Genomic DNA, 27,597 nt, shown 5'->3' on the forward strand with positions numbered 1-27,597 from the left:
AAGTTTGCATGATAATTTTCATACAAATTTAGTGAGAATATCAAATAGCTATAGTAAAATTTGTATAGAAAGTTTTCATATTTTTCGTCTTGATTTACACTAAATATAAATTATAATTATCAAGGTTTACTTAGTACTCACCATTGTCATAATGAGGTATTTATAAAATTTATAATTTTTATTAGTTTCTTAAATGAAATTTATTCGTTAACCTATTTTAGTAAGGGGACAGAGTAGTGAGTATACAAAACACACACAACCTGATAAGTCATCTATCAAATCTTAGAACAGTCATAAGTCATACCTCAAAAGCGAAAAGACAAAAGTACCTAAACTCTAAAGGTTCAAAATAAATTTCAATGTTTTGTTCTATTTACATCAAAAAAATAATTTTAATCATAAAATGTATGAATTTATAACCGTGATATTATGTAGTTAAATATATTATTATTTTTATAATTTACAAAGTGTGTTAAAATTAAAAGGAATAATGTCATCGCCTTTAAAAAGACTATGCCACTGGGGTCCAATTGCAGTATTGGGTATGTACCCTTTCCAACTGATATAATTATTTCATTCCTTGTCTCATCAAAAATAGATAATAAAATCTAAATATAATAACTATTTCTAAGTTCTACATTTCATATCAATTAATATATAATCGTCTTACAGGAATCATAAAGCTTATAACATGGGCAATGATACATTTAATAAGTATGTGGTGGCCACCACATGTATCACTAGCTGCTGCACTTCATTCAATCTTATTTATTACTTTATCGGCTCTTACACTGTATTACTTTCTACAGTCACTTCTTGAAGGTCCAGGCTTTGTGCCTAAGGGATGGAAACCAGTAAGTAGTTTTATGTTAAGTTTATTTTTTGAATGAAGAATGAAGGTATCATTTGCTTTTAAAATTTCTTATTAATTATCTAACCCACTATTTACTAACTCCACCATATTGAAATATTCCTACTTTACATGTGAAAAAAAGTCTTAAAATCATACCAAAAGCCCTAAAGAGCTATAAAAGTTTTTTGACACTGAAATATAAATAAATGCAACAAAACATATTTTTGAAATTTCTTTTATGATTAAGAAAAGTATAATGTCAAAATCTGTTATAACGACATCAACAATGTTGTTGTAAAAGGTTGTAATAATCTTTATTATGTCATACGGACTGTAATAATATCTTTTTGTCATTATCTAGACTCAAAAACTTATTACTACATGAAATCAGGATAATTTATTTCTTATGTTATTTTTTTTCTATGTGTATTATTCTTATTTATCCTAGATTTTATTTTAATTATTCAAATAATTTGTATGGCTTTTCAGAAAAAAGAAGAAGATGTAGAATATTTACAATATTGTACAGTGTGTGAAGGATTTAAGGCTCCAAGATCTCATCATTGTAAAAAATGTAAGTTAAAATATGTGTTATCTTTATTGTGTAATTGAGTTATTAGTAAATACTTCAATTCTAATCTATATAAAACTATTTACATTATATATTCAAACTATGTATTAAAACACATTAGTTAGCTTTAGGTTTGGGTTTTTGCATAATTACTGCATTAAAAACATATCTTTATGTTTATGCCGAGAAACTCTTTAAGTGTGTAAAACTGTTCTAGGTGGAAGATGTGTTAAGAAAATGGATCATCACTGCCCTTGGATCAACTGCTGTGTTGGTCACGCAAATCACGCCTATTTCTCTACATTCCTTATGTTTGCTGTGTTAGGATGTTTTCATGCATCAATTGTAAGTTGCAATTCTTACAAAAAACTTAAAATAAAGTCAGTTAACTTAACTGTTAAAATAAAGTTTTATTGAATTAGGAAAATAGTAATAAATTCTGTACACGCAGAATCATGATAATTTACTTATTATCATATTTTTCCCAATTTAATATCTTCTAATCTGCTAATATTTTATGTTAAATGTGTGATACATTAACAAAAAAATTGAGCCAATTTAAAAGATAAATAAAATGGTCAATTATTGCATTAATTGCAAAGTATATATAATTTATTACCACTTCATTGCATATCTTAAGGTAGCAAGAAGCACATTTCATTTTAAAATATCTAATAATCTATCTTTTCCTATCAATTTAATATTGTTGTAAATATTTATTCTATCCATTTCATATAAAAATTCCAGGTGCTAATAACATGTTTGCATCATGCAATCAACCGTGTGTGGTACCTATACAATGGGACTGGCCAAGAGCCGATGATCTACCTCACGCTCACCACACTACTTCTGACGTTGCTGGCTACCGGCATGGCAGTAGGGGTAGTTCTTGCAGTTGGAGCCTTGCTTTACTTTCAGGTATACAATAAGCCACTTGCTAGTACTCTTATCTAAGCAGTTCAGATATAATTAAATTAATTATTGTTCAAACTCTCATAACTCTAGCCCTTTTAATTGATTCTTGCCACTATAAGGTGAAATTTTTTATTTGTTCATAATTACAGATTCGTGGTATCCTTAGCAATCGGACTACTATAGAAGAATGGATAGTAGAAAAGGCTGTCGGCAGACGAGAGGAGCAGGGTCTCCATCCCTTTGTGTATCCATATGACTTAGGATGGAAGGCTAATTGGCCCCAGGTCTGGGCTGGAAGTCTCTACGATGGACTCAGCTGGCCCGTCCTGGACGGTTGCGGGCAATACGATCTCACTGTGAGTATTTTTTCATAATTAACATTAAATGGTAATTTTTTACATGGTTTATATGACAGAACTCTTATACATGCAAACGAAATCTGAGTGATCTCAGGATTCATTCCTTATTTTATTGTAAAGATATTAAAAGGGGAATCATGCAAATTCAATTTACTTTACTCCCTACTCTTACAATCACACTTGCACACACTCTTACACACACAATTAAAACTGTTGATTTTAAGCTATTGCATATCTTTTATCGCGGTTTTTGAGCGCGGCAACCAAATCAAGAAATTCCGTGACGACAATAAACCTAACACACGATGACGTAATATAGTTGCGGCTTATACGCGTTAGAGCGGGACAGAACGCATACTGCGTATTCACATCTCTCAAATAAAAAAGTAATAATTATAATTGCATAAGTTGATAAAAAATGCTATGCAATAGCTTTACCGCGACAGTCCCCGGGTGCCACACGTTTTTTTTTTCATTTAAAATAGTCTTAGAACATGAATTTGTTAATTAATAGTGGATGTGATTTCCAGATGGAACAAAAAGCTCAGAAGATAGAGAAGCAGCAGCGATCTCGTTTGTTTTCGGCAGTTTCGGAGTACTCCGGCCGCTGGATTCCTATTTTGTCTTGGCCTCGTGCGGCTCTATCCGCCCCTTGCACTGATGAGCCGCGGCTGGCCCTCGGCGTCGGTGACGTCATAAGGGCCACTCGCCAAAGAAGGTACTTTTTGTCCCACAGACTTGTGTATATACTTATAATATTTGAGCAAATTTTGCTTTCGAGGAAATAGCTCTTTTTGATATTGTAATAATTACAGCCTATTTCACTCAAATTATGTAGAATACTAAATGATAAAAAAAAATGGTGCGTGTACTTATGTACGCGCGTAAGAAGTTATACTTCTTTGGCTTTCTTTATTTTTTTTTAAATATTAAATAATTAATAATAAATATTTAGCGTTAATAATTTAACAATATTTAATATTTAGTATATTATTCAATTATTAATTAATATAAATAATAATTATTATTTGTTATTTTATTATATTATTAATTCAATTTAATAACTAGGTATGTTTCATAACCTTTTAACTAAGTAACAATAGGTCTTTGTGAAAAAGCATTGCTAAATTTCTTTGAAAAAATAATTAAAACTCTTTTATTTGTTTAAAATATACTACAAATGTCATTATGGTCATTCAAAATTCTTGGCATAGCTGCTAACGTCACGCATATTGTATTTCTTTTTACTTGTAGATTGTCTTATTCCCATCTCGCTCGCGCACGCTCGGCGCCCATACTGATAATTTTGTGTCACGGTGCGCGCGCATCGTAAAATTTCACTCTCATAAATTTTTCATAGTTCTCATAAACGCGCCTAAAGAAGTATAACTTCAAAAAGGTTTTAAATCAGACCAGTAGGTTTTGAGTTACAAACATGCAAAAATACAAATTATTTTCCTTTACGAGGAAGTGCTGCCAGTTGCCAGTGCTGTTAATTTAATTTTCTATTTGTTAATTTTTAATTATTTTTATTATGACTACGTAGGTATCGTAATCCTAAATCCTGTACATTTTTCCTTTATATATATTATTAGTATATATAAAATACATAACTAGTACTGATTACATTTGAATATTTATCCTACAGACAGTGGCTGTTCGGTGAGAAGCAAGTGCAGATGGGAGAGGCCCGAGCTCCTCGCGGCTGGTTCCCGAGGGAGGCTGTCGTGCCCGCTGATGAGGTGAAGGTCAAACCTGATTAGCGGAATCACACATTCGTATGAGCGTTACCATAGATTACTAAGTAATTTAAATTGCGACTCTATTGCTTTGTGATAAGGTGTATTTTACAATACAAGTTGGTATCAGTCTTTCAAGGTTAGTACTAGGGACAAGATGTGTTTTTGTTGCAATCTATTATTTTGAAATATGATAAAAATAGCTATTTCTTTTTAAAACTGCGATGGATAAGTAGTGAATACAACAAAGGTTCTAGTACAACATTGGACCTCAATCTTAAATATGTGTTCCGTTCTGAAAATTTTCCTATTTTCAAATATGTCGATTTAAGTACTTAGTAGAGAGAATCCGAAAGAATTAACCGCTTAGTTTTAGTAACACGCTCTTCAAATAAGTGCAGAATATTCCTAAGCTGTCTTATCTACGATTAAGTTGTTCCTAAAGAGTTGTTTTAATGGCTACTGTCTTACAATCAAGTGTACACTCGTCATAAGTTAAGTTAAAAAATATGTATGCATTTGTACTATACCGAATTTATGTATTTTTTTTTATACAGGGTATCTCTTTGACTTATTAAAAAAGCTAATTTTAGCGCCTTTTTCAAAATCTTTTACGTCTAGCAATGATAATGCTCATTTTCATAAAAAAACGTGTGGCAAATCTATTGCATAGCATTTTTATCAACTTTTGCAATTATATATTTTTTTAATTTTATTTATGCAGTATTTTTTTTCTTTGATATTAATTGAATCTACCACTATACCAGACTCAGACTAACACGCCTATATAGTCTGTCTCACTCTAACGCGTACCTGCTGCACCGGTCGCGTACTCTACGTCACCGATCTCGGCAGAGAGATAAGAATACGCAGTATGCGTTCTGTCCCGCTCTAAAGCGTATTGGGCGCACCTATATTACGTCATCGTGTGTTAGGTTTATTTTCGTTACGGAAATTCTTGATTCAGTCGCCGCGCTCAAAGCCCGCGATAAAATCTATGCAATAGCTTAAAAATAAATGAGCGTAGCTAAAATAAATTCAAAGGCGCGGTAAAGAAATTAATTGGAGTCAAGTATTCGTCTTTTAGTCAATTATAAGTCACATCTTATCCGCTTGCCAGTACTCCGCTTTATATAGTAGCTATCATGGACTACTAAACAATAAGGTTTTATTTTAAGGCTCTCTTTTATCGTTCCTCTACCGAAATCTGCGCAATCGCAAACCGAGAAGTAGTGTGTGATTGAACAAGAGACGAATGCTTAACTCAAAATGGATTTCGAATGTGTCAAGAAGATAGCAGGAAGGTTTTATTTTAAGGTGCTCTATTTTTTTGTGTCGTAATAATAAAATACTGTATGGCACTTGTTACGTTTTAAAGAATTTACATATATACACAATATATCAAATTAATATGGATCTATTTTTGCTTACTTTTTTTATATTCTATTTATAGTTATCGTGGCAAATTATCTTAAATAAGTTATTTCGTGTATTTTTTATAATTTTTTACACAAAAAGCATTTTATGAAGACTTAATTTATCACAATTTGTTCTTTTTTATAAAAACTGTTCTTCGTCTGTTTCACATTGCGTTGACCCTGTGATAGAAAGAGACGGCATTATATTGTAATTAGTGTAAGTTTTGCCTTTGGTTAATGCGAATGAACAGATTTTTTTAACAGTCGCGAAGTTCATATATTATTTGCTTCGATCGATGTTACGTGAGTTCGCCACTAATCGTGGTCAATAAGAGAAGTACTTCATGAGAGAAGTGAAATCGTGGATTAATATTGAACTTTAAAAAACTCCTTAATAAGTGAATGTATGTATTTTAATTAAGTTGAACAAAAACAGGAATTGTATATGAATTTTTCGATTTGACTATTTCCATGTTTGTAAAGTTTTACAGTTTTTTGTTAATGTTTACAATGTAATCACAAAATGTTATAAATGTATTTTACCGTTGTATGTTCCGTTATGTGTGATCGAGTAAATAAAGAATATAACTTGGAGTTTTTGTTTTTGTCGTAGAATATATAATATAATAGAACAGTGATAGAATTGCAATCACTTGCTCTAATCACAGCTTGTGCAATCACTTTTAGAGGGTAACTTGTTTGGAAACCAGGTAAACTTCAGATTCGAGACCTAGGCCTTCTAGAAATTCAATCTTAAATCTAGAGCCGTCAAACCATTGTTTCTGTATGCGCACAAGACGAGATTGTGACTTGAAATGCGTTTTAGAATATGGACCTTAGTATGATTTCCGTAAGTCATTTGTGACTCACCCTTAGATTTAAAAATCTACATATGTTCATTAAGATATGTTCAATTAACTGCCGTCATACAGACTATGTGAACGAGCCAATTGTTATGTCAAATATTGGTGACCAAAGTGAGTAAGAAAATTGAAACAAAGTCAAAAGTGTAAAATCTTTATTGTGCATTAAAATAAATTAATATAATCGTAATTAATGCGTAATCTAATAAGTTTATTCCAAAAAATATAAAAAGCTTTATCTATTATATTATCACGAATTCTATTAATAAATGCAAATCAAATGTTACAGATTCACAAACTTTATATTTCAAGGAAATTATATTTCAAAAGTTTGTACTGTTAATAAGCATTCGTATTAACTCAGTTGCTTAAGACTAATTTGTTACTTTAGTAAAAGATCGTAAAGTCTACCATTATAGAAGAGTCTACTAAGGAGGCGTCACCATTGGAAGTAGTATCGAACGCTATTTGTGATCACAATACGCTATTTTTGCTGATATGAGTTAAGTTTGTTCCCATTAGGTATTTAATAATGCTATTCTGGTGGTTCTTTCATAGTCATTAGAAATATTTAATCTGTTGTGACCACAAAACGTCTTTAGATCTAGTACTCGTTGTCCTCGTCCAATTCCCCTTCAGTGGAGTCCACTCCGACTTCTTCGTAATCCTTCTCGAGAGCTGCAAGATCCTCTCGAGCTTCAGAGAACTCCCCTTCCTCCATACCTTCACCGACGTACCAGTGAACGAACGCGCGCTTAGCGTACATCAAGTCGAATTTGTGGTCCAATCTGGAATTTAAAAAAATGAGTATTTTGTGTATTAAGCCAAATTAATATTTTAAAATATGAAACTAGCGTTGGTTACTGTTCCGTACTGGGCACCTTTTTTAAATCATCTGTTTTGTGTATATTATTATCTTTATGCATCTGTGTTCTTAAAGTTTAACGAAGTATTGTTTGGCGCCAATAAGCAATGCCACAGAAAATCCCACGAAATCTAGTTTTTAATCCGCCCAAAAATTTTTACTTATCTATTTCTTATATGTTTTAGTAACAATTATGCTTATTTTTCTTTTTTTATTTACTATACTGACTTCTTTATTCACACTGTTAGTTTTTACTTTTTACTATTATTATTAATATTATTACATTCTTTTTATTTTTTTTGCGTCTGAGGCGCAAGCTAGATGTTGCGGTCTCAGGCAGAATGACCAGCGCTGTGGAACACGTCTGCACCACAGCATAATGCTGAGCCAGGTCCAGTTACACACACCACACACCCACATTACACACTTAAAATGTACCTTATTCCTTTTTTTCTTTCCATATTTTTTTGTTATTTTTATTTTTTTGATTATTATTTTTAATATCTGTCTGTTAAAATTAAAGACACACAGCTAGTTCCGATTCCTATTTTAAACTACTTTCCAGCTACGTATTTCGAGAAGTCTACCTAGCCCAGGCCTCGGCTATGGCTGTAGTGTTGGACAGCATGCAAACAGCGCGCTGAACTTTAGCCAAATCACCACCTGGAACCACTGTTGGCGGCTGGTAGTTGATTCCCACCTGTCAAAATATACAATAGTATTAGATAAAATGCTAATTTACAGTCGGTCAATGGCCTTTACAGAAGATGTTTTACCTTGAAACCAGTAGGACACCAGTCAACGAACTGTATCGACCGCTTAGTCTTGATGGTAGCAATGGCTGCGTTTACATCTTTCGGTACCACGTCTCCTCTGAAAACATAATATTTGTACATTGTGTAGTACGAGTACATGTATACTATTAAGTTTATTTTTTAGTTAGTTGGCGAAAATAGAGTAATTGTTAGAAATTACTGCGTCTCGATTATCCTTATAAAATATATCTGAATAGAAAAATAAATAATGAATTATTACCTGTATAACATGCAACACGCCATGTATTTACCGTGACGAGGGTCGCATTTTACCATCTGAAAAAAAAATTAATATAATAATATTGTCTTACTGATGAAATCCGTATACTTCTTGCTTTGTGTTTTTGATTTAATATATTTAAATCATAAGGTAATGAATAAGTCAAAGAAAATCCCGTATATGAGATTAATAGAATTCGTAAAAGGGGTAAATGAGTTGGATACGCGCCAAACGATATCAATATTACATAAAGATCTGCCTGCAGTGCGTCCATTTGAAAATTTTACCATAATTTAGAATTACTACATCAATTTGAAAAGGAATAACTATTAAGAGCGCGCCTTAACGTGAGCTGAAAGTAGTTTAAATGACATATAAAGGCGGCCACTGACGATACGTCCATTAATCCGAATGGAGTAGCCGTCGTCTAAAATCGTCCCATGAATGGTAAAAAAATATTCCATTTGGATGGACGTCAGCCAGCTCTGGATTTCCAAACGGATTGAAATCCATGCGTCCAGGCCAAATGGACGTCATCCGTGGCCGTCCGTCAATGTCAGAAACGTGCGCCACGCCATATGGAAGCAGTCCGATTTGTCCGTGAATGGGCGAAACGGCGTCCATTTTTTTTAGATTATTGTTTCAGTTTATGTTTTGATGTCGATGGTGGTGCATGTGCTGTGTATTTGTCAATAGTTATAATTTTTTTTTATTATGTCTTTGTCCGCGCGTATTTCTATTTTTAAATAAATATATTTATATTATTAAATAAATAAAAGTATTTCTTTGTTTTAACCAATCCTTCATCCACCTTCTCTTAGGTTTTTTTTGTCTTTTTAATAAAATACACACAACTGCTGCCACCAGTAAAGTATTGTTATCCATAGTATTATTTATTTCCTTTCCGTACGATTGCAAAGTTCGAAGTGACGCCATGCATCCAAATGGAAGTATTGTGAATGGTACCGTATCTCGATAAATTTCCATTTGGAGTGCATCCAAAAGGAAGTCTACTAAATGGACGTATCGTCAGTGGCCGCTTTTATATATACCTGATTTGCCGGTTCAAAGCAAGCGTTGGTAATCTCGGAAACAGTCAGTTGTTCGTGGTAAGCCTTCTCAGCGGAGATGACTGGTGCGTAAGTGGCGAGTGGGAAATGTATACGCGGATATGGCACCAAGTTTGTTTGGAACTCTGTTAGGTCGACGTTGAGAGCTCCGTCGAAACGGAGCGATGCAGTTATTGAAGATACGATCTGCCGGAAGAAGTAAATTTTAGCTAGTTTTAAAATTAATAAGTTAAGTAAGTAGAAAGGTAAGTTTAAAATCGAGACTTTTTTTATGTAATATGAGGCAAAGGGGCAAGAGGCTCACCTGATGTTTATGACCATGGACACTCACATTGCCAGAAGGCTCGCAAGTGCCTTTTAAGAATCGATACGTTCTTTCTTAAAGGACCCTAAGTCGAATTGGGTTGGAAATAGGTACTTCAGTGGGCACATAGTGGTGGCTAAAACTGTGTTAAGAACGAAAGTCGAGGTGATACGAATGGTATTTTGTATTCTTAGCGGTAAGCATTGCTCCTGTATGTCAAAAACGTATTGGATTTCGTAGCTAAGTCTCGACTCTGAATCGTACCCTATTAATAAAGAATAAAATACTATTTTGAATCTGTTTATGCAGTTTTATATTCAGCTCCAAATATTACTCTAAAACGTATCGTACATGTTCTTCAGGACATAAAATGTTAGAGTTTCGTCAGATGTTTCATTAAAATTAAAGAATTCGGTTTTTTTTTCGGAACCTATCAAATAGTATATAGTCTACCTGTCCAATAAGTCTGTTGAGGTTGGTATACGTTGGTCTTTCAATGTCCAGGTTCCTCCTGCAGATGTCGTAGATGGCTTCGTTGTCGACCATGAAGGCACAGTCAGAGTGTTCTAAAGTTGTATGGGTCGTCAAGATTGAGTTGTAGGGCTCCACTACCGCCGTAGATACCTTAAGAAAACAAAATTCAATGAAAAACTCCGGCCTCTGTATCTCTTAAACAGTTTGCATAAAATAGTTTTTAGATTTTAATAGTAACAGTATCAATATTCATGTTCGCACAGATATGTACATTGTTTCTTCTAAGCGTTACCTGTGGTGCTGGGTAGATGGAAAACTCAAGCTTTGACTTCTTGCCGTAGTCCACAGAAAGACGCTCCATCAGTAATGAGGTGAATCCTGAGCCAGTGCCACCTCCAAACGAGTGGAACACCAGGAATCCCTGTAGTTAAATTAGGTTTTAATTGTGCATACAATGAACGGCCTTCAAACTGAATAAGCGTTGAACGCGTTCGATTGCGTACAAACTTTTATATGTGCACAATTAACTGAGAAAATCGGTAGTCAACTCAAAAATCAATTACATATATGTATATATCACAAAAGGCTTATTACCTACACTCTAAATTTCTTATTTGTTTTGAGAATTTGCTCAATAAAACACGTGTTTAAATCAAGCCCTTATAATATGGCATATAATACCTGCAGTCCAGTACATTGGTCAGCGAGCTTTCTTAACCTATCAAGGACGACATCGACGATCTCCTTGCCGATTGTGTAGTGCCCTCTTGCGTAGTTGTTTGCCGCATCTTCTTTGCCAGTGATAAGCTGTTCTGGATGAAACAACTGACGGTAGGTACCCGTGCGGACTTCGTCTGTAAAGAGGATATCAGTAAAGTTTCTATCGTTGTTTCATTATCACAGAAATTATAACAAAAAATAAATCGATTGCGGATCTTGAATGTGTGTCTAAGTTTAAATAAACGTTCGGGGTCGAATCGTATTGATATTTTATTTTAAAAATTGTTTCAATGAAACGTGATTTTATTCATTGCCGACAGACCTTACATGAAAATATTTCTTTTAATCCTAAAGTTCAAAGGATTTGCAAGTGTCTAACATGTGGTTAGTACCAGCAAAACGCAGTGATTTAATTAGCGAAGCTCAAGTGGTCGTTAAGTGAAGTGGAATGTTCAGGGTTTAATTGGAGCTCTCCGGCTTATATTCTATGTCTCTGAAAGCTCACTTGTCGACCAATTAGTATGAATATAATCAAAGAGTTCGAGTTCTCTATTTACGAAATCTATTTAGCTTCAATTAAAATTGATTATATCATTATATGTTCTACTATTTATTGCATAACTCCAAGGGTAAGATGGAGCGCGAAAAAATAATCGATTTTGACACACATGTGTTGAGTCTCTAATAAGCTTACCCTAAAATATACGAAATGTATACTTTCGTGAAAATATTATTAAATAGGTTGTGAGCGTATTGTGCATTCATAAAGCTGCACTGCGGCGTCGTCTGTGTTTGCATTCACCCCTTTAGGCATCATGGGGGCTGTTAAATTTTGTTCGTTTTTCCTTCAATCCCTCGAGACGGGACATAATTTTTCTCGCCACTTATGTTTCGAGAAAAGGACCCTCAGCATTTTTAACGAGACTAGTTTTTTTAATTATCGATCGAAATATTGCTAATATTTTTTGCAATATTACGTTTAAAAGTGATATTATTCATGATAATGTAATTATATAATAAATTAAAACAATTGTTATTTGTAGGTATTTTTGTGTAGGTATGTAACTCAGGTAGGTAACTCCTAAATATTATATTGTCTACTTATTTTACCTGTCAATAGTACTAATATAAAAATTCTTTTTGTTTCTGTGCAACTAAGGATTCATCAAATACTAACTTTATTTTTTATTTGACGTTGTTCTTTTTATATTATAGTGATATATCTAAAAATTATTAATTTAAAATGTCTATTCCGGGTTATATTATATTCTATTTTCTGGTAATGTTTTTATAATGGCTTTCCTTTTTATATAGTGTTGATAGTTTCGACTTTGTCTTAAAATTAAATAAATTTATAACGCCACAAGAAGTACCTAAATAAGGAAAAAAATACGGCGAATTTGAACCCGACACACATGAACATGAGCCATGTTGTATTTCTCGGGGAATCTTACGTATCAGTTATTCGATATCCTATATGTATTGTAATAAAAGTACTTTTCAATGTTCTGTAAGGGAAACGATCTAAGTAAAATGTTAAATGTACATCATAAATTAAGTTTACCTTGAGTTGGTAGTGAAATGTTGTAGAAATTATACTACCTTGTTAATGAATGTTTGCTATTTATTTTTATTTTATTGAGTGGGATTTACTGTGCCTACATGACTAATACATTTAGTATTTATGTTTTAATAAAGATCAGTATTGTACACTCATATTAAATTGACGTGTCCTGAATAGCCTCTTTTCATTACAATATTCAGTACCCTATAAGGACATACCAATAAGGTACAATATTTCGAAGAGAACAATTTCAACGTGACCCATTTCACTAAAGCCTTAATTCATTGTTAAATAGGTCTTGCATTGAGGTTAGCTTCTGCAGAAATGTTGATGAACAATGGAGTATTGTATCCATTATGAAAATATACTGTTTTAAAGAATATTTTTTTTAATAGTTTTTTTACAAGTACACATAAGACGATGGAGCGATTTAATGAAAAGTACATTAAAATTTGCAACTTTAATTTAATTTTAAAGATTGATTTTGAAAGAATTTTGGTGTTACATTTTTTTTTATACAAAACAGGAAGCAAACGGGCAGGAGGCTCACCTGATGTTAAGTGATACACTCCAGAAGGCTCTCTAGTCCATTGCTAGTTCTTTATCAATCGGTACGCCCTTTTCTTGAAGGACCCTAAGTCGAATTGGTTAGGAAATACTTAAGTGGGCAGCTGGTTCCACATAGTAGTGATATTTAATAACAATCTTCCAATAGGCAGTCATATTAAAAGCTCTATACGTGTTGATCTTTCTTAAAAAAAGCGCAAAGTCAGCAACGTGTGACGCCAATACAACAACGAACGAAGCGTGGCGTGTTAGATTTCCTGCGCTATGCAAATCGCTTGATATACGATATACAGATAATGGAGTTATTGAGAAAGCCAGATTCTTAAGATCTCACGATATTATTTGTTTAACGTTTCTCTATCGGTGAAAACGGCATACCTTAGAACCAAGGAAAGTAGTCGACGGTGTGTCAGACACAGAGGGCTGACCACACATGCCTATTAGAAACATAAATGATCGCGAAACAAATACAGAAATTTGAAACCCAGGCCTAAAAGATTTTAGAACACTTGGTTTAAAGTATTTTCATTCTCTATCTAGAACTATTTTTCAAAAGGCTCTGGTATGGATCACTTTTTCAGCTTAAAAAATTGTATCAGTAATCCTTCTGCTTATGTAAGTTAAAATTAAGTTTTTAGTTCAAATAACATTGATTGAGTTTCTATGTGATAGAATCTAGGAAGGGAAGATTCCAGCAATTCTTTTATCTTAGCTTTGCTCCCGAACTTCATACATGTTAAAATGAAGACAATCTAACACTTACGTTTTTATTTTAGAAAAAGGATATACACGTGTTAAATGAGAACTTAAAACGGCGCAGCGCTATCCAGATCCATGCAACTTCTTCATCGAGAAGCCCGCAATATTGCAGCACACAACTCCCAAGGGGACTCTTTATATCGAAGAAGTCGCATAGGTCTTCAATCTAAAGAACAAACCCTACGGCACTTCTGTAAAAGCTGTTTGACTTCGGTTCTGTACAGAAGATGTCGCAAACTTAAAATCGTATACTTCGAAAATCAAAATTTATAATCGCTATTAAAATTACGTGGTACGCTTGCCTTAACACCAGCCTCAACCATTATACGTAATAACACCAATAAGAGTTTACATTGGAACGATTTCAATTTGTGATGTCAATTTAGGTAAGTACAGTGAATATAGATAAACGTAATGACACGTTATATTCGGCTCTTGAGTGGGTTCGATGCCCGACGTTTAAGCTCTAGTGCACAACATATTAAATTAGGGTTTGTTTTGAACAGATTTTGGTACGGGATAAAAAAACTATGACCTAACTTGAGATATTGCTCGCGTATATTAAAATCTTACTAAGTTCGAAAAGTAAGTTACAGAATTGCAAGGCAGGATAACATAAGTGCAATACGGTCTGATCAAAGCGTGACGAATTTGAATGAAATTTAACACAGAAATTGGTTTTAATGTGAAATAGCATATGTGCTATGAGTATTATATTGTACGATTATATGATATAAGTTTGTGATGATATGACGACGTGGGCAACACTTATTGTGTATAAGTGTTTTTGTAAAAAATGTAACATAACTGTACATTGTACAACACGAGTTTTTATATAAAGAATAATTTCTTAAAAAAACTACACAAGATACTACGATACAAAGATCAAGTCATTTACTTAATTATTACAGTTCACCAAATCATACATAATGCTATATCTACAGTATTACAAGTTATATTTCCTAAAATATATGACAATTATGATAAACCTATCTCCAACATCAACATCTTCAACAACATCATCTCATCACATTTTACTTAGCAATTTTCGTGTATTACAATTGAGAAACCACGTGGTGATGATGTGGACTCGGCTTAGAAAGGCAATTTACGGGCAGTTTTTATTCATCCAAATGCCATTACCAGCGTAGCTAATGCTTTGTAATATGCGTCTAGGCTTTTTTGTGAATTCCGTTTTTCTAGCGTCTAGGCTGACGTATTCACGAATATTAATGTTCTACCCAATCAATTGATTATTTGATTTTGACAAAAGGTAGTTCACGCTAAATCTCGCTAGGAGAATTCCTAGGGCCTAATTATGTTCAGTTTTCAACTTTTATACGATAGATCAAACAATTTCATTAAATCTCTTTAGTGTATGTATTGGTGTATAAGCCTCTAGGTTTCTGTCTGACGTATTATGACCCGGCGAACTTTGTATCGCCTAACAGTCAATGATTTTACGAATACGGGTCTTTTGGATGTACCGCGCGTACACTCCAACGACACAAGCGCCAGTAACGCGAGCAATTCATATATAATAAATAGAATTTAAGTTAATAAAGAAAATCTTAAATCGGAAGTGTAATATTTTTATTGAAATATAATATAATAATAATATATGTTGTGGTGAACTTTCATAAATAAATATGCAAAAAATTGGTCAATGATCATCTAAGTTTCAATAAATGTTTTGTTAATGGCCAAGAACAATTCTTAATGCATTTTCTTTTATAACTTTAAAAAACGTAAAAATTCTTTTTGATGAAATTTACGGATGAACGGCTCTTTACATTGTAGCTTTTATTTTAATTTACCACGTAATTTGGCTTCGGTATACAGCTTAGCAGGTAATTACAATTAAAATTCTTGGCACGCCGTTAAAAATAGAGAATTTTAGATACTGCTCTTACCGACTACAGTGGGCTCCAAATCGACGAACACAGCTCTAGGGACGTGTTTGCCCGCTCCGGTTTCGCTGAAGAAAGTGTTGAAGGAGTCATCTCCACCTCCCAGGGTCTTGTCAGTTGGCATCTGGCCATCAGGCTGGATGCCATGCTCCAAACAGTAGAGTTCCCAGCAGGCGTTTCCGATTTGGACACCGGCTTGGCCAATGTGGACTGAGATACATTCCCTCTGTAACCAAATGATGAAAAGTGAATAAGATTTTTTGTTCATGGCAGATACAATAATTGGGAAAAAGTATTATACTACATACTATTATATGTTTTTACTTCATGAATTTTTAGACCATAACGTCACAATAGGAAATCACTTCGACGTCCGTCGTTCCACAACTGAGCGTGTTTTAAGACAGTTTTCACCACCAGCTGCCTACTGAAATATTTCCAAACCAATTCTACATAGGGTCGTTCAAGAAAACAAAAAAAATACCGGCAACGCACTGCCTGTTCCCCCCTGTTCTATAAAAAGAAATAAATACTTAGACATCTTTTTGTGTTCGTTTTATTTGTAAAAGGCAGCAAACAATGCCAACTTTAGGTGCGAAATAAAAAATCTTTAATACGCGTTTTTTACTATGAATAAATTATATTTAAATTGTTAATTAATTATCATATTCTTATGGTCAGCACGTTTTGCGCCCCAATTCACACTATTTAATTTGCATATTACCAAGATTAATATATCAACTATGTTAAATGTTTTGTTCATCGAGAAAATTATTGTCATTTTATGGCCTATTTATAATCTAAGAATTTTTTTTTCGTAGATAGTGGAGCCAAAGACCTCGAAGAGAAGAAAGGTTAGAGGCGATGTGCTACCGTACTTTCGGTAAGTAATAAGTATAATCGATAGCATAAACGTCTCAACGTACAGATAAATATTAAATTAATTTTGCTTTTATATCTAAAACTCGTTTACTTTTATCTTTATACAATATCTAATGTTTAAAATATATAACGAATCACAAACTATCGCTAGCAACAGAGATATTGAAACTATCATACATTTTTGGTATTTATCATATAAATATCCTAGTATTAAATATTTTTTTTATCAAAAACAGCAATGCTTACGTGTTCAACATAGTATCGTGCGGAACAATAATTTGTAACAAAATTCAGAATTAGGGTTGACAAAGTTTATTGAACTCATTACGTTCCTGAAAAAACACGCATGAAAATATTGATTTCACATTAAATTGAATATATGGTTGTTTGTTTTAATGACGGGCTTTTAAAGCATGACTCATTGTGAATGTTGTTTTAGAAACAAATTTCACTGTTAAATAAAAAGGTATAAAGTAAGTCGATTGTAATCTAAGTAACGATTGTTCTGTTTGTAGTAGATAATAGATATGTATAGGTGAGTGATGAGTCCCTCAAATTATTCTTTGGATGGTATCTCGTGATATAACTAAGGTTTTCGTCTACCCAAACCATTATTTTTAATTACACAGGACCTCTAATATGGTAACCTATCAGGCAGATCTGTGGATAAGTTACGCAGCAGAGTGTCAAATCTTCCCTTTCCTAAGAAACGACTTAATTTGCTCAAGCTTAGGTTTGGTGGGCTTGGCGTCTGCACCGGAACCGGGCGAGTACTACTCCGGAAATATCCTCATGATATTTATGGGTGAATCGGATACCGCTGACCGGTACTCACGTTACCTCTTGTGCTATTCATCATGACAATAATATGGGAGAATTTTCCAGCTAAGATCTGTGCTCGAGCAACACGTCGGATAGCCCATCCCGGTATACCCTCATGCCAGTCTCGAGATCATATACGTTTAGGTAAAAGCTGACAAAGAATAAATAAGTCTTTAAGTAATATTTCAAGGTTTGCTATCTATCTATCGTTAATTAGGTTTTGGTATCTAAAATATCAATGTGGCTCCGTTTCCTGTCTCGTGGTAACAAACATAGAAACTGATTTATACACATGCATCAGTAAGTAATTGACACTAAAACTGATCTGAAATGATCGTGATTCATGTGCATTCACTTCTTCTTTTTAATGTGTCCTTTTTTTATTACGTCCCTTTCACTGTTTACATATGTTTTAATTGGTTTGCTTTGTTCCATTAGTTTTGTATAACTGTGTCTTATGTAGTTTTAGTAACACAAGAAGTGCATTATCATATCATCTAATTACTTCTCTTTTTCTTAGAGTTGTTGCCTGGAAGAGATCGCTCGAAGGCGTTAAGGCCGCCACCTGCCCTCCTTTTTATTTATTTTTTTAATTGTACTATATTTCTGTATGCAACGAAGTATTAATAAATAAATATAACAAATGAACTAACGTCCGTATAACTAAGACAACTGCTATTATTTTTTCTATATTATATGTGATCTAGATTATTCATTGATATCATGTCCGATGCATATAGCGCACTGAATGAGTAATGAAAACCGTATCGTGTGAGCCAAGTGATACGATAACTTTAAATGCTACATTCGATATTCGTTACACACGACTTGTTACAACTATTATATTATATACACTGTTATCTTATTTCCTCTAGTAGGATAGATGGAAGGGGACAAGTAGTTCTACTCCTTTGCTGTTTTTATAAGAAACGACGACCCAAATCGTGTAATGCGAAATGTGAAACTCCAGCGTGCTTCTAGATGAGCGTTGTGATAATTTCTTAAACTTAAAACTATATTCATTTAACATTAGTAAACTGTAAGTTAAACAATGCACTATCGAAGAAGTTTTTCTATAATAGTTGGATAGGAATTTTTAAAATTTCCATCATTGATTATGTAGCAAGTTAGATATTCTAAAAAAAAAAGTTTTCTATAAATTTGGAACGTCCAAGATTTATTAATGAAGATTAATGTATTAATAGGTCTTTTATGATTGTAACTCAATCTAGACGGAGGGTGCTTCACCCCTTACGGAAGGGGATTTTAGGGCATCCTCGGGAAGTATAGCATAATCGTATACTAGGGATGTTTGTCCATTTACATATTAGCTTTTGATCTAACCCTATATCCACCACCTTACATTCGACAAAATTTGAATATTTTTTATGATTGCAGTATGTACCATTATCTTTTAGTTACATATTTAATAAATGTAACATTTTTAATTTAAATTATTCTATTCCATTTAGTGTGTATTAACACGTTCACTGCGGCAAGTAAAATAATAATTTTTCATCAGGTGCGGCGGCGGGCCAAAATGCGCCCCCAATGATATTTCCGCCGGTGCGTGGCAGGTCTTTCTAGACCCAACAGCACTAGGATAGATTAAATTGCTATAACTTTGTGGAAACATAATGTATATATTTTTTTTTATACTGTTAGAATGCCCTTGAACCCAACTTCCTTAGGTTTGATTCGCCCCGGGATCTGGCAAACAGGAAATGAGAAATAAAGCAGGAAAAGCGGCAGGCCGATTTCGACCTGAACCGCACTAGAATATATTTTTAGTAGTGATGGGACACAGAAATATCGAAAATAAAACAGAATTATCGTAAACTCAACTCAAACTCAAACTCAAAATATCTTTATTCAAGTGGGTAACCAAGTACACTTTTGAATCGTCAAGTTAAATTAATCGTAAATTTACATTTACTACTAAAGGAACTGAAAAATGTATTTATTTACTTATGTATGCCTGTCTTGGAAACAGAAATACTTTTTATTTTTCTTAGTAGGAAATTTTTCTTCACTGCTGTCACTATCACTGTCTATAACTGCAAGGCGAATTACTCTATTTTCCAAAATTTGTATTTTTCTTGTATTGCTTGCCATCGTTGATAATATCGAACGCTATGTTAGATCAGTTAGATAGCACAACACTAACTGTTTGGGCGCGCGCTCTGTGCGGTATCGGGTCGCCAGCTGCCTGTTGGGTGGGCAGGCTGAAATAGGCCCACTGCCGCACTCAGCGGATGCAAAGCAGCGTCAGTGCGTGGTAGGTCGATAAAAGCCTGCCGTTATGTTTTGATGGGGAAAACCTACAATTTTGACCGCAAGATGAAATATATATTTGTCCCTGTCGAATTTTTACAAACACCTGAGATAATCGTTACGCACCAGCGAGAGGGACATAGATTTCTTCGTCCGCACCAGCGGAAATACCGCGGCAGGCTGATATCGGCCTGTTACGCAGTGAACGTGTTAATTTATAAGTTTTTAATATTAGGATCAACAAGCTTAAAACTTATAAACAACAACAATAAATCCTATCTTAAATCATATCTTCGTTTAATATTTTTTTAGTAGAAATTACATACTATGCAACGAATTTGATACTGCAATTAAAATTGAATTTGGGCAAAGATGATTGCGGGTTATTAAACTAATGTGTGTCGTCAAGTCTACCTTAAAGCGAATATAATTATTTAATGACTGTAATTTATGTTAAATTATATTTTCTTAGGCACAAGATTTTTCTAGCGCACTTAAGTTTCTTTAACACTTTCCTCGTGGAGAAAATGTTATTTCTTTATATTTTTGATAGTTTTACAATTAATGCAATGAAATATTTAATTTCAGTTAAAGTTTATGTCATATCATTATGATAAATAAAACCAAGATGAAGGTGCAAACAAATAGTGTGAAAATGTGAATGTGGTGGATGGAGAAACCATTCAATATGTCGATAATTATGTATAACTGGGCCTGTCTCCGTCTTTCAGAGATCAAACACATACAGAGACTGACAGAAGGATGACACGCATAGAGGAGCAATAAATATTTAAAACCAAACACTTTTCCATATCGATGAAGAAAAAGGTATACATATAACATGTGTGCTTTACATGGGACCACCAACAACACAACCTTCTAAAACTACGTGCATGCCAAACAGGAATATAATAAATAAATTTGGGTGTCAATCTAAAAAATCACATAAAGGCAGACAAAGTCAGAAAGATTCCACATTTGTAATCTTTTTTTTTAATAGAACTAGGGGCAAACGGCCAGGAGGCTCACCTGATGTTAAGTGACATAGCCCATGGACAGTCGCACTGCCAGAAGGCTAGCATGCGCGCTGCCGGCCTTTTAAGAATTGGTACGCTCTTTTCTTGAAGGACCGTAAGTCGAATTGGTTCGGAAATACTAAATTATAAATTATATACAATATATATTGTATATAATTTATAATGGGTTATAGATGTGTAATTTGGCGATAAAATAGTGTTATGTACGATACCTGAAAAATTATTTTTGTACATAGCACCGCGTGGTACGATCAAACCAACATGGAATCATCAATCAACTGACTCTATTAATTTGCCTTTCCAACTTCAGTGTAAATTATCCGATGAATAGCTAAATCCATGCTTGGTTAAAATTAGTCTGCTTTCTGAATTTAATTAAATTTTTAGGGTTGCCGTTATCATAATTTTAGCATTACTTATAAATCCAGCCAAGTATTTAAATAAGTTAAACACTCATTGTGAATGAATGTATAACTTATTTAAACTTAACATTTCATCCACACACTCACAGCTCACTCATCCACACATCCATACTCATTACACGCGTGTTGTAAACAGTTAAAAAAATTTAATTAAGCAAATATATACATATATTATGGAATTTTGTTATGGATGGATGAGCTACCCTTGACACACGTATTTTTTGCTTAAATGGGTTCCCAACTTTGGACCCAAAAAGTCGACGGCGTGTGTCAGGCACAGGAGGCTGATCACCTACTTGCCTATTAGAAACAAAAAATGATCAAGAAACAGCATAAGCAATATACAGAAATCTGAGGCCCAGACGCAAAAAGATTGTAACGCCACTGATTTATTTATTTTTTTAACTGTAAATATCACGGCAAGATTCTGCATATATGGATCGATACTCATGGAATAAGACGCCTACGGGATTAAAGGTAATATAATCTGTCTTAATTCACCGAAAATGTTACAAGTAGGTGTTTTCCCACGTTACATAAACTATCACCAATTACTAAGTCAACTTGAAATTGATTACAATTATATCGTTAACCATTTTAGGGATAAATGTCCCATAAAGCCGTATTAACCATTTAAGATCAGTTTATGTGGGAGTCCAAAACGTAAAAACATCAATTACTACAAAATAAAACAGATTACTTATACCGTCTCTGACTAAAATGAGCGCACAAGGCGTATGTATAATTGGGGCTTCTTCATGAAAAATAAATTGTTTTCACACAAGAACACTCATAATAGTACCTAATAAAGACCAATAAAATAGACGCAGAATGAGAAACCAGGCATCCCATCAGTTCATTTGTCCCTCCTTTCCGAAGAACACGTTTTGCCCAAAACTTACCGATGGCCAGATTGAACATTCTGATAAACGAGCTAGCTCTGGATATCCATAGTTTTTGTAAATGAATTGTTTTGTTTAATTTTTTATTACATCTTTGTGTATGTTATGTTTGCCTTTATGTGGTTGTCATTACAAAATGGTATTTTAGTGTGCAGTGTGAGCGTCTAAAAGATTTTATAAATAAATAAAAAACGAATACCATCATTTCATCAGATTAACAATAGGTAAAATATTTTTTTTCAATTTAATAGCCGGCAACACACTCGCGAGCCTAGCATTGAGCGAGTCCATGGCGGTATCACTTAACATCAGATGATCCTGTCCGTTTGCCGGCTATTGTATAAAAAAAATCTATTTGCAGATAGCAGAAAAACTGCCTAGATTGGATCGCATAACGTCAGTTTTAGTTATTTGCAGATAAAGATTAATCTATGGCATTGCAGTGTTTTGTTTTCAGACTTTACAAGTTCGATCGTCTATTGTCTATGTTTTTATAACACTTTTTGTTGACTCAAGTGGGACCGGCATTGGAAATTAGCTAGTCCGTTGACCTAACGCAAGTTAGCTTTAGATTATTCTTGCTCCATGTATTCAGTAAAAAAATATCTAAACCAGGACTACCCCGAAGTGTATGTTTCTGGTTTCCAATTGAATACCAAATATAATAATTTTGTTACAAAGAAACTGAAGACCACACCGGACGTATGTTCATCGTTTACATTTTTAGTGACAAATTGTCAGAAATTCAGTGAAATAAGTATGAAATTAAAAGGAGAGACAGAAAAATATTGCATACTAAAACCTCCCTTTTTTAATCAATACAAAGCTAGGATTTACTCTGAGACACGCAGCAATAATTTGATCAGTAAATAGAGCCCCTCTCATTCTGTCCTTAATAAACCAAAGCTTTTAAAATATGTAACCACAGGAAATGATTATTCGTAGAGAAATGCTTCATTGAGTGCGTCTGCGCAGGAGTGGCAATAATGAGCTGTCTGCTAAATCTGGCATTGTTTCGGATCACTTGAGTGGAACGACCGGGTTATAATACCTTATTACATACAATTAGATTCAACTGTAGATTTGGTTTTGTTTTCTTTTTAAGCTTTGTGTTAACGGAGGCGGTTCTTAAAGCTGCAGTCTCAGCTCTCCATCGATTTAAAAAAAATAGTATTAAAATTGTCTATTTATTATTCTCAAAACTCATAAATCAAAGATCTTGAGCCAATTTTTTTTTAAATCTATAGTATCCAAGTTCGACCCAAAATAGGCGTAATCAAATTCAAATAAAACACCATTGTTATTTTTAATTAAATTCCTTGAACCAATAAATAATCCAACTTTCAATAGTAAAGTATTTCTTTTGACAAAATAATGATCTGTTTAGTGTAAAGAATTTAGATTGATGATGTTTTACAGTGAACATCGAGTATAATGCTTTGGGTTTTTTTCGGATGTTTATTGAATGGTTCGAAAACTTCGTTGATTTGAAAATGAAACACTTTTGCTAAAAAGGATATAATCTTTTTAATGTTAATGTTTAATGGACACAAAGAAAATAATTTGGAAGCATATATGAATTGTGTTGAATTAACTATGTAGATACAATAAGTATTGGATAGTATTGAATTACTAAAACAAAACCAAATAAGAAATTTCTTAGAAACAGTGTTTAATTTGAGTTGCTGAACCAAAGTTCTAAAAACACATGAATCATTGTTATAAAAACTGACTGTAATTGTAAACTTGATGATTCAAGAATACTTTTTACAGAATAATATCGTTACTCATTTTGCGTCTGTGTTATTGATCATTATTACTATTGAGTGTGTCCTTGTGTGAAAACAATTTATTGTTCATCAATAAGCTCAAATTATACGCCTTGTCACATTACTTTAGTCAGACGGTAAAGGAACTCTAGTTTATTTCGTAGTAATTGATGTTTTTACTTTTTGAACACCCACATTAACTAAATGGTTAATTTGGTTTTATGGGACAGTTTACAATCTAAAAGTCTAGGAAGACTTGTTTTATGATAATATGTTCGAGGGCCCATAACCCACCTATAAGGTTTACCTTAAACATTACATCTATTCATTAAAATTAAGCAGCTTTTTGCGCTTGGTTGGGTTACATCCAGTCTCCGTGAAACAAATCTGACACGATGTTTTACTAGTACTTTTATCACATATTATAATATTATTATTATATTTATAATCATTATATTACAATGTATTTTTAATGAAATAGAACTATTGATTGATTTTCGGTTCGTGTAGGTAAAATAATAACCAATCCCACTGAATAAATGTTTCGAAAACGCAAATGAATTCCAGACATGTAGATAGGAGTGACTCATGGGGAGCGGCGACATGCCATCACAGGCATTGCCTAAATATTAGAATAAAAATACTACCATAACTTATGTATATCATTGCGTATTAGTGATTTTTTATCAAACATATTAAAATTATTATCATAACAAAGCAGTTATAATATACCTATAGTATAATAATGGAAACTATCGAACCGATTTTGAAAATTTAAAAACATAGATATCTTTATGGTGAGTGACGGTCTAATGGATACAGCGTGCGACTCTCACTCTGAAGTCGTATGTTCGATACCGGGCTATGCACCAGTGGACTTTCTGCTAATGTGCGCATTAGATATTCGCTCGAACGGTGAAGGAAAACATCGTGAGGAAACCGGCTTGTCTTAGACCCAAAAAGTCGGCGGCGTTCGTCAGGCATAGGAGGCTGATCACCTACTTGCCTATTAGATTGACAAATGATCATGAAACAGATACAGAAATCTGAGGGCCAGACCTAAAAAGGTTGTAGCGCTTCTCATTGATTTATTTAATTTTATCTTTATGTTGAAAGAGCGATTTTAATTTCTACGGAAAAATTAAAACTTATATCTTTAAATTAACGGTTTCGAAGCCCTAACATTTCCAATTAATTTAATACAAAGGCAAGGCTTATACGAGTGAAGTCACGCAGCTTATGGCCCAGTAAATATATACAGTTGAAATATTGTATCGCATGATTTTGGAATTGTGAGAAGTGTTTGGCTATTGCAATGATAATCTTCACCTAGACATATAGACTTAATTTAAACCACTACGACGGCTGTAATGAGCTCAAAATGTGTATTTACTTTAGGATGATTTCCCTTTTACATAACGATTTATTCAAATAGATATACTACTTTTATATAAATAATATACCATTACTTGCAATACAATATGTGTTTCAAAATATTTAATCGCCCCCTGTTCTAAGCCACTTTCCCACGTTAAGAATTCTTAAGAAATGAACCTATATTTATTTCAAATAATCGTCCTTATATACTTGGACTATACATACCAACCACGCTTTGCTACTATTGATAAGGCTGACTGCAACATTCGTACTCACTTTATGACAGAATATCCTAAGAATAATATGCGACGAAAAGAAAACTTTTAAAAAGCTTTGATGATATCGAAATTTTATTAATATTGATGGATTTTCTTTAAATGTATAATTAAACACGTCTCTCCGTGAATCGTGACTCCATCTAACACCCACAGGTAATGTGCGGTGTATAATAATGATCTTTGTAGTGATCGTCAAAATCAATCGATCTATTTGTTTTAACTTCAGGAGTTTTATGTTAAGATTTATATCAAAACGATATTCTAGACTATTTAATAATGCAATTTATTTCAATACATTAATATGTATTACTTCTTAAAAGCTTCTATTTTTTTAATTTAATTTTTATAAACCTTATTGGCTTCACTCTGAACACAAAATATGTCCATAAATGGTTGTATGATAGTGATACTAGATTTTGAATTTAAAAAATATTTGTAAGTGACATTTATAAATTAAATTTTAGTTAACTGAGTGAGTACTCAGAGCGTTGACCCTCCGCTGAATGCAACTGTCATTGATATCTGTCAGAAAAAACTTTCTCGATAAGTTTAATTTAGTTAATTAAATTATTGATTAATACGCTCGCTTATATGTTCGTGTCCTAATTTTAAATAACGGTCAACACCCTTTCCTTAGCAACTACGTTCCTAAGTTCCTATTAAATAAATGGAATAAAAACAATTCGTTCCTGACGTTTGCATATACTAGTATGCATAACAATAGCACATTGTTCCCGTCTGTATGTACGCATTGTCTTAGCCCGGGGAACTAATTGCATATTCCTGATCTAATATTTATCAGTCTTGAATAATACATAGCGTAACGAAAACCAAGAAAGCAAGAGATCTAAATGTAAAGAATACCAAAGGTGTTCTCCTGTATTTTAAATAAATATTATGTGTATCAGGCAGAAAGCTGATCACCAATATGCCCATAGATATGTTATGACTTATTTTATGTCTGTGAATAAACGATAATATTAATTTTTACAAATTATTACTAAAAAAACCTTTGGATATGGTCTATACATTATTAATCTTTTAGAAACTATAAAAATAAATTTGTATGAGCGAAATTATATTCCATTAAACTTTCAATTAAATTGTAGACTTCAGCTTTCCAGAGCTGAACAAATAGGGCTTAGCAACTGAGCCGGATAATCAATATGCTGTGAGCCATTAAATCTTATAACCGAGATAATAGAAAGCTCCAAAAGCTTAGGTTTTTAACCCTAAAAGCGATAGACTTAAACGTGTAGGCAATACTCAAATTTTGTAATATGTTTTAATATTTAGAAATCCCGGAATTTCAAACATATTTATTGAATTTTCCTTGAATTATAATTTATTACATTATAAAGTAATAATATTAATACACAATTTAATTTATTCTGATATCTGAGTTGAGGACGAAAACATTAGGTTGTGGTACACAGTTTTTGCCATTAATTAATAGAGACTATATATTATAGAGCTAATAAACAGGAAAACATTAAACCTCATATATAATAGTAATTCCTATAAATTACAATTGTGTTATATATGTATTTAAAATTAAATTCATTGTGTCAGTACAATATATCTTTTCGTAGAAAAATACCTTATTTTTTTACGGAATAAAAAGAAAATATAATTTTTGATTATTTAAAACTCCAAAAACTTTTGAAGCTTTCAGATTATCTTTCGTATAAAGAACGTAAAAAAAGCACTTACCATATTGAATGGGTATATAAAGATCCTTAATGTAATGAAATAAGAGCGAGATTGGCGTGGCGGGTTCGCAAGGCAACGCACCGGGCCGGACTAATGACGATGCGGTCTGTACTTCAGTTTTATATGACGCTGGAG

The 27,597-nt window shown here is 33.2% G+C and overlaps 2 protein-coding genes across 2 annotated transcripts; one reads left to right on the forward strand and one right to left on the reverse strand.

Moving 5' to 3' along the window:
- The first annotated feature begins 27 nt into the window (after positions 1-27).
- LOC125063194 (palmitoyltransferase ZDHHC6) lies at positions 28-4,668 on the forward strand. Its single transcript, XM_047669494.1, has 8 exons — positions 28-542; positions 673-854; positions 1,343-1,427; positions 1,642-1,769; positions 2,172-2,342; positions 2,489-2,695; positions 3,229-3,416; positions 4,347-4,668. Exons 1-8 carry the CDS (start codon positions 491-493, stop codon positions 4,459-4,461), a joined length of 1,128 nt encoding a protein of 375 aa, XP_047525450.1. The 5' UTR covers positions 28-490; the 3' UTR covers positions 4,462-4,668.
- Positions 4,669-6,859: 2,191 nt separating this feature from the next.
- Positions 6,860-27,572, reverse strand: LOC125063188 (tubulin alpha chain). Its single transcript, XM_047669484.1, has 10 exons — positions 27,463-27,572; positions 15,990-16,212; positions 11,148-11,320; positions 10,759-10,887; positions 10,446-10,616; positions 9,671-9,874; positions 8,619-8,674; positions 8,360-8,456; positions 8,171-8,283; positions 6,860-7,506 (listed from the first exon to the last, which is right to left on the reverse strand). The coding sequence occupies exons 1-10, from the start codon at positions 27,463-27,465 to the stop codon at positions 7,323-7,325; spliced, it is 1,353 nt and encodes a 450-aa protein (XP_047525440.1). The 5' UTR covers positions 27,466-27,572; the 3' UTR covers positions 6,860-7,322.
- Between the last annotated feature and the right edge of the window lie 25 nt (positions 27,573-27,597).

Source organism: Pieris napi, chromosome 3, assembly GCF_905475465.1.
Source record: "Pieris napi chromosome 3, ilPieNapi1.2, whole genome shotgun sequence".
NCBI classification, from domain to species: domain Eukaryota; kingdom Metazoa; phylum Arthropoda; class Insecta; order Lepidoptera; family Pieridae; genus Pieris; species Pieris napi.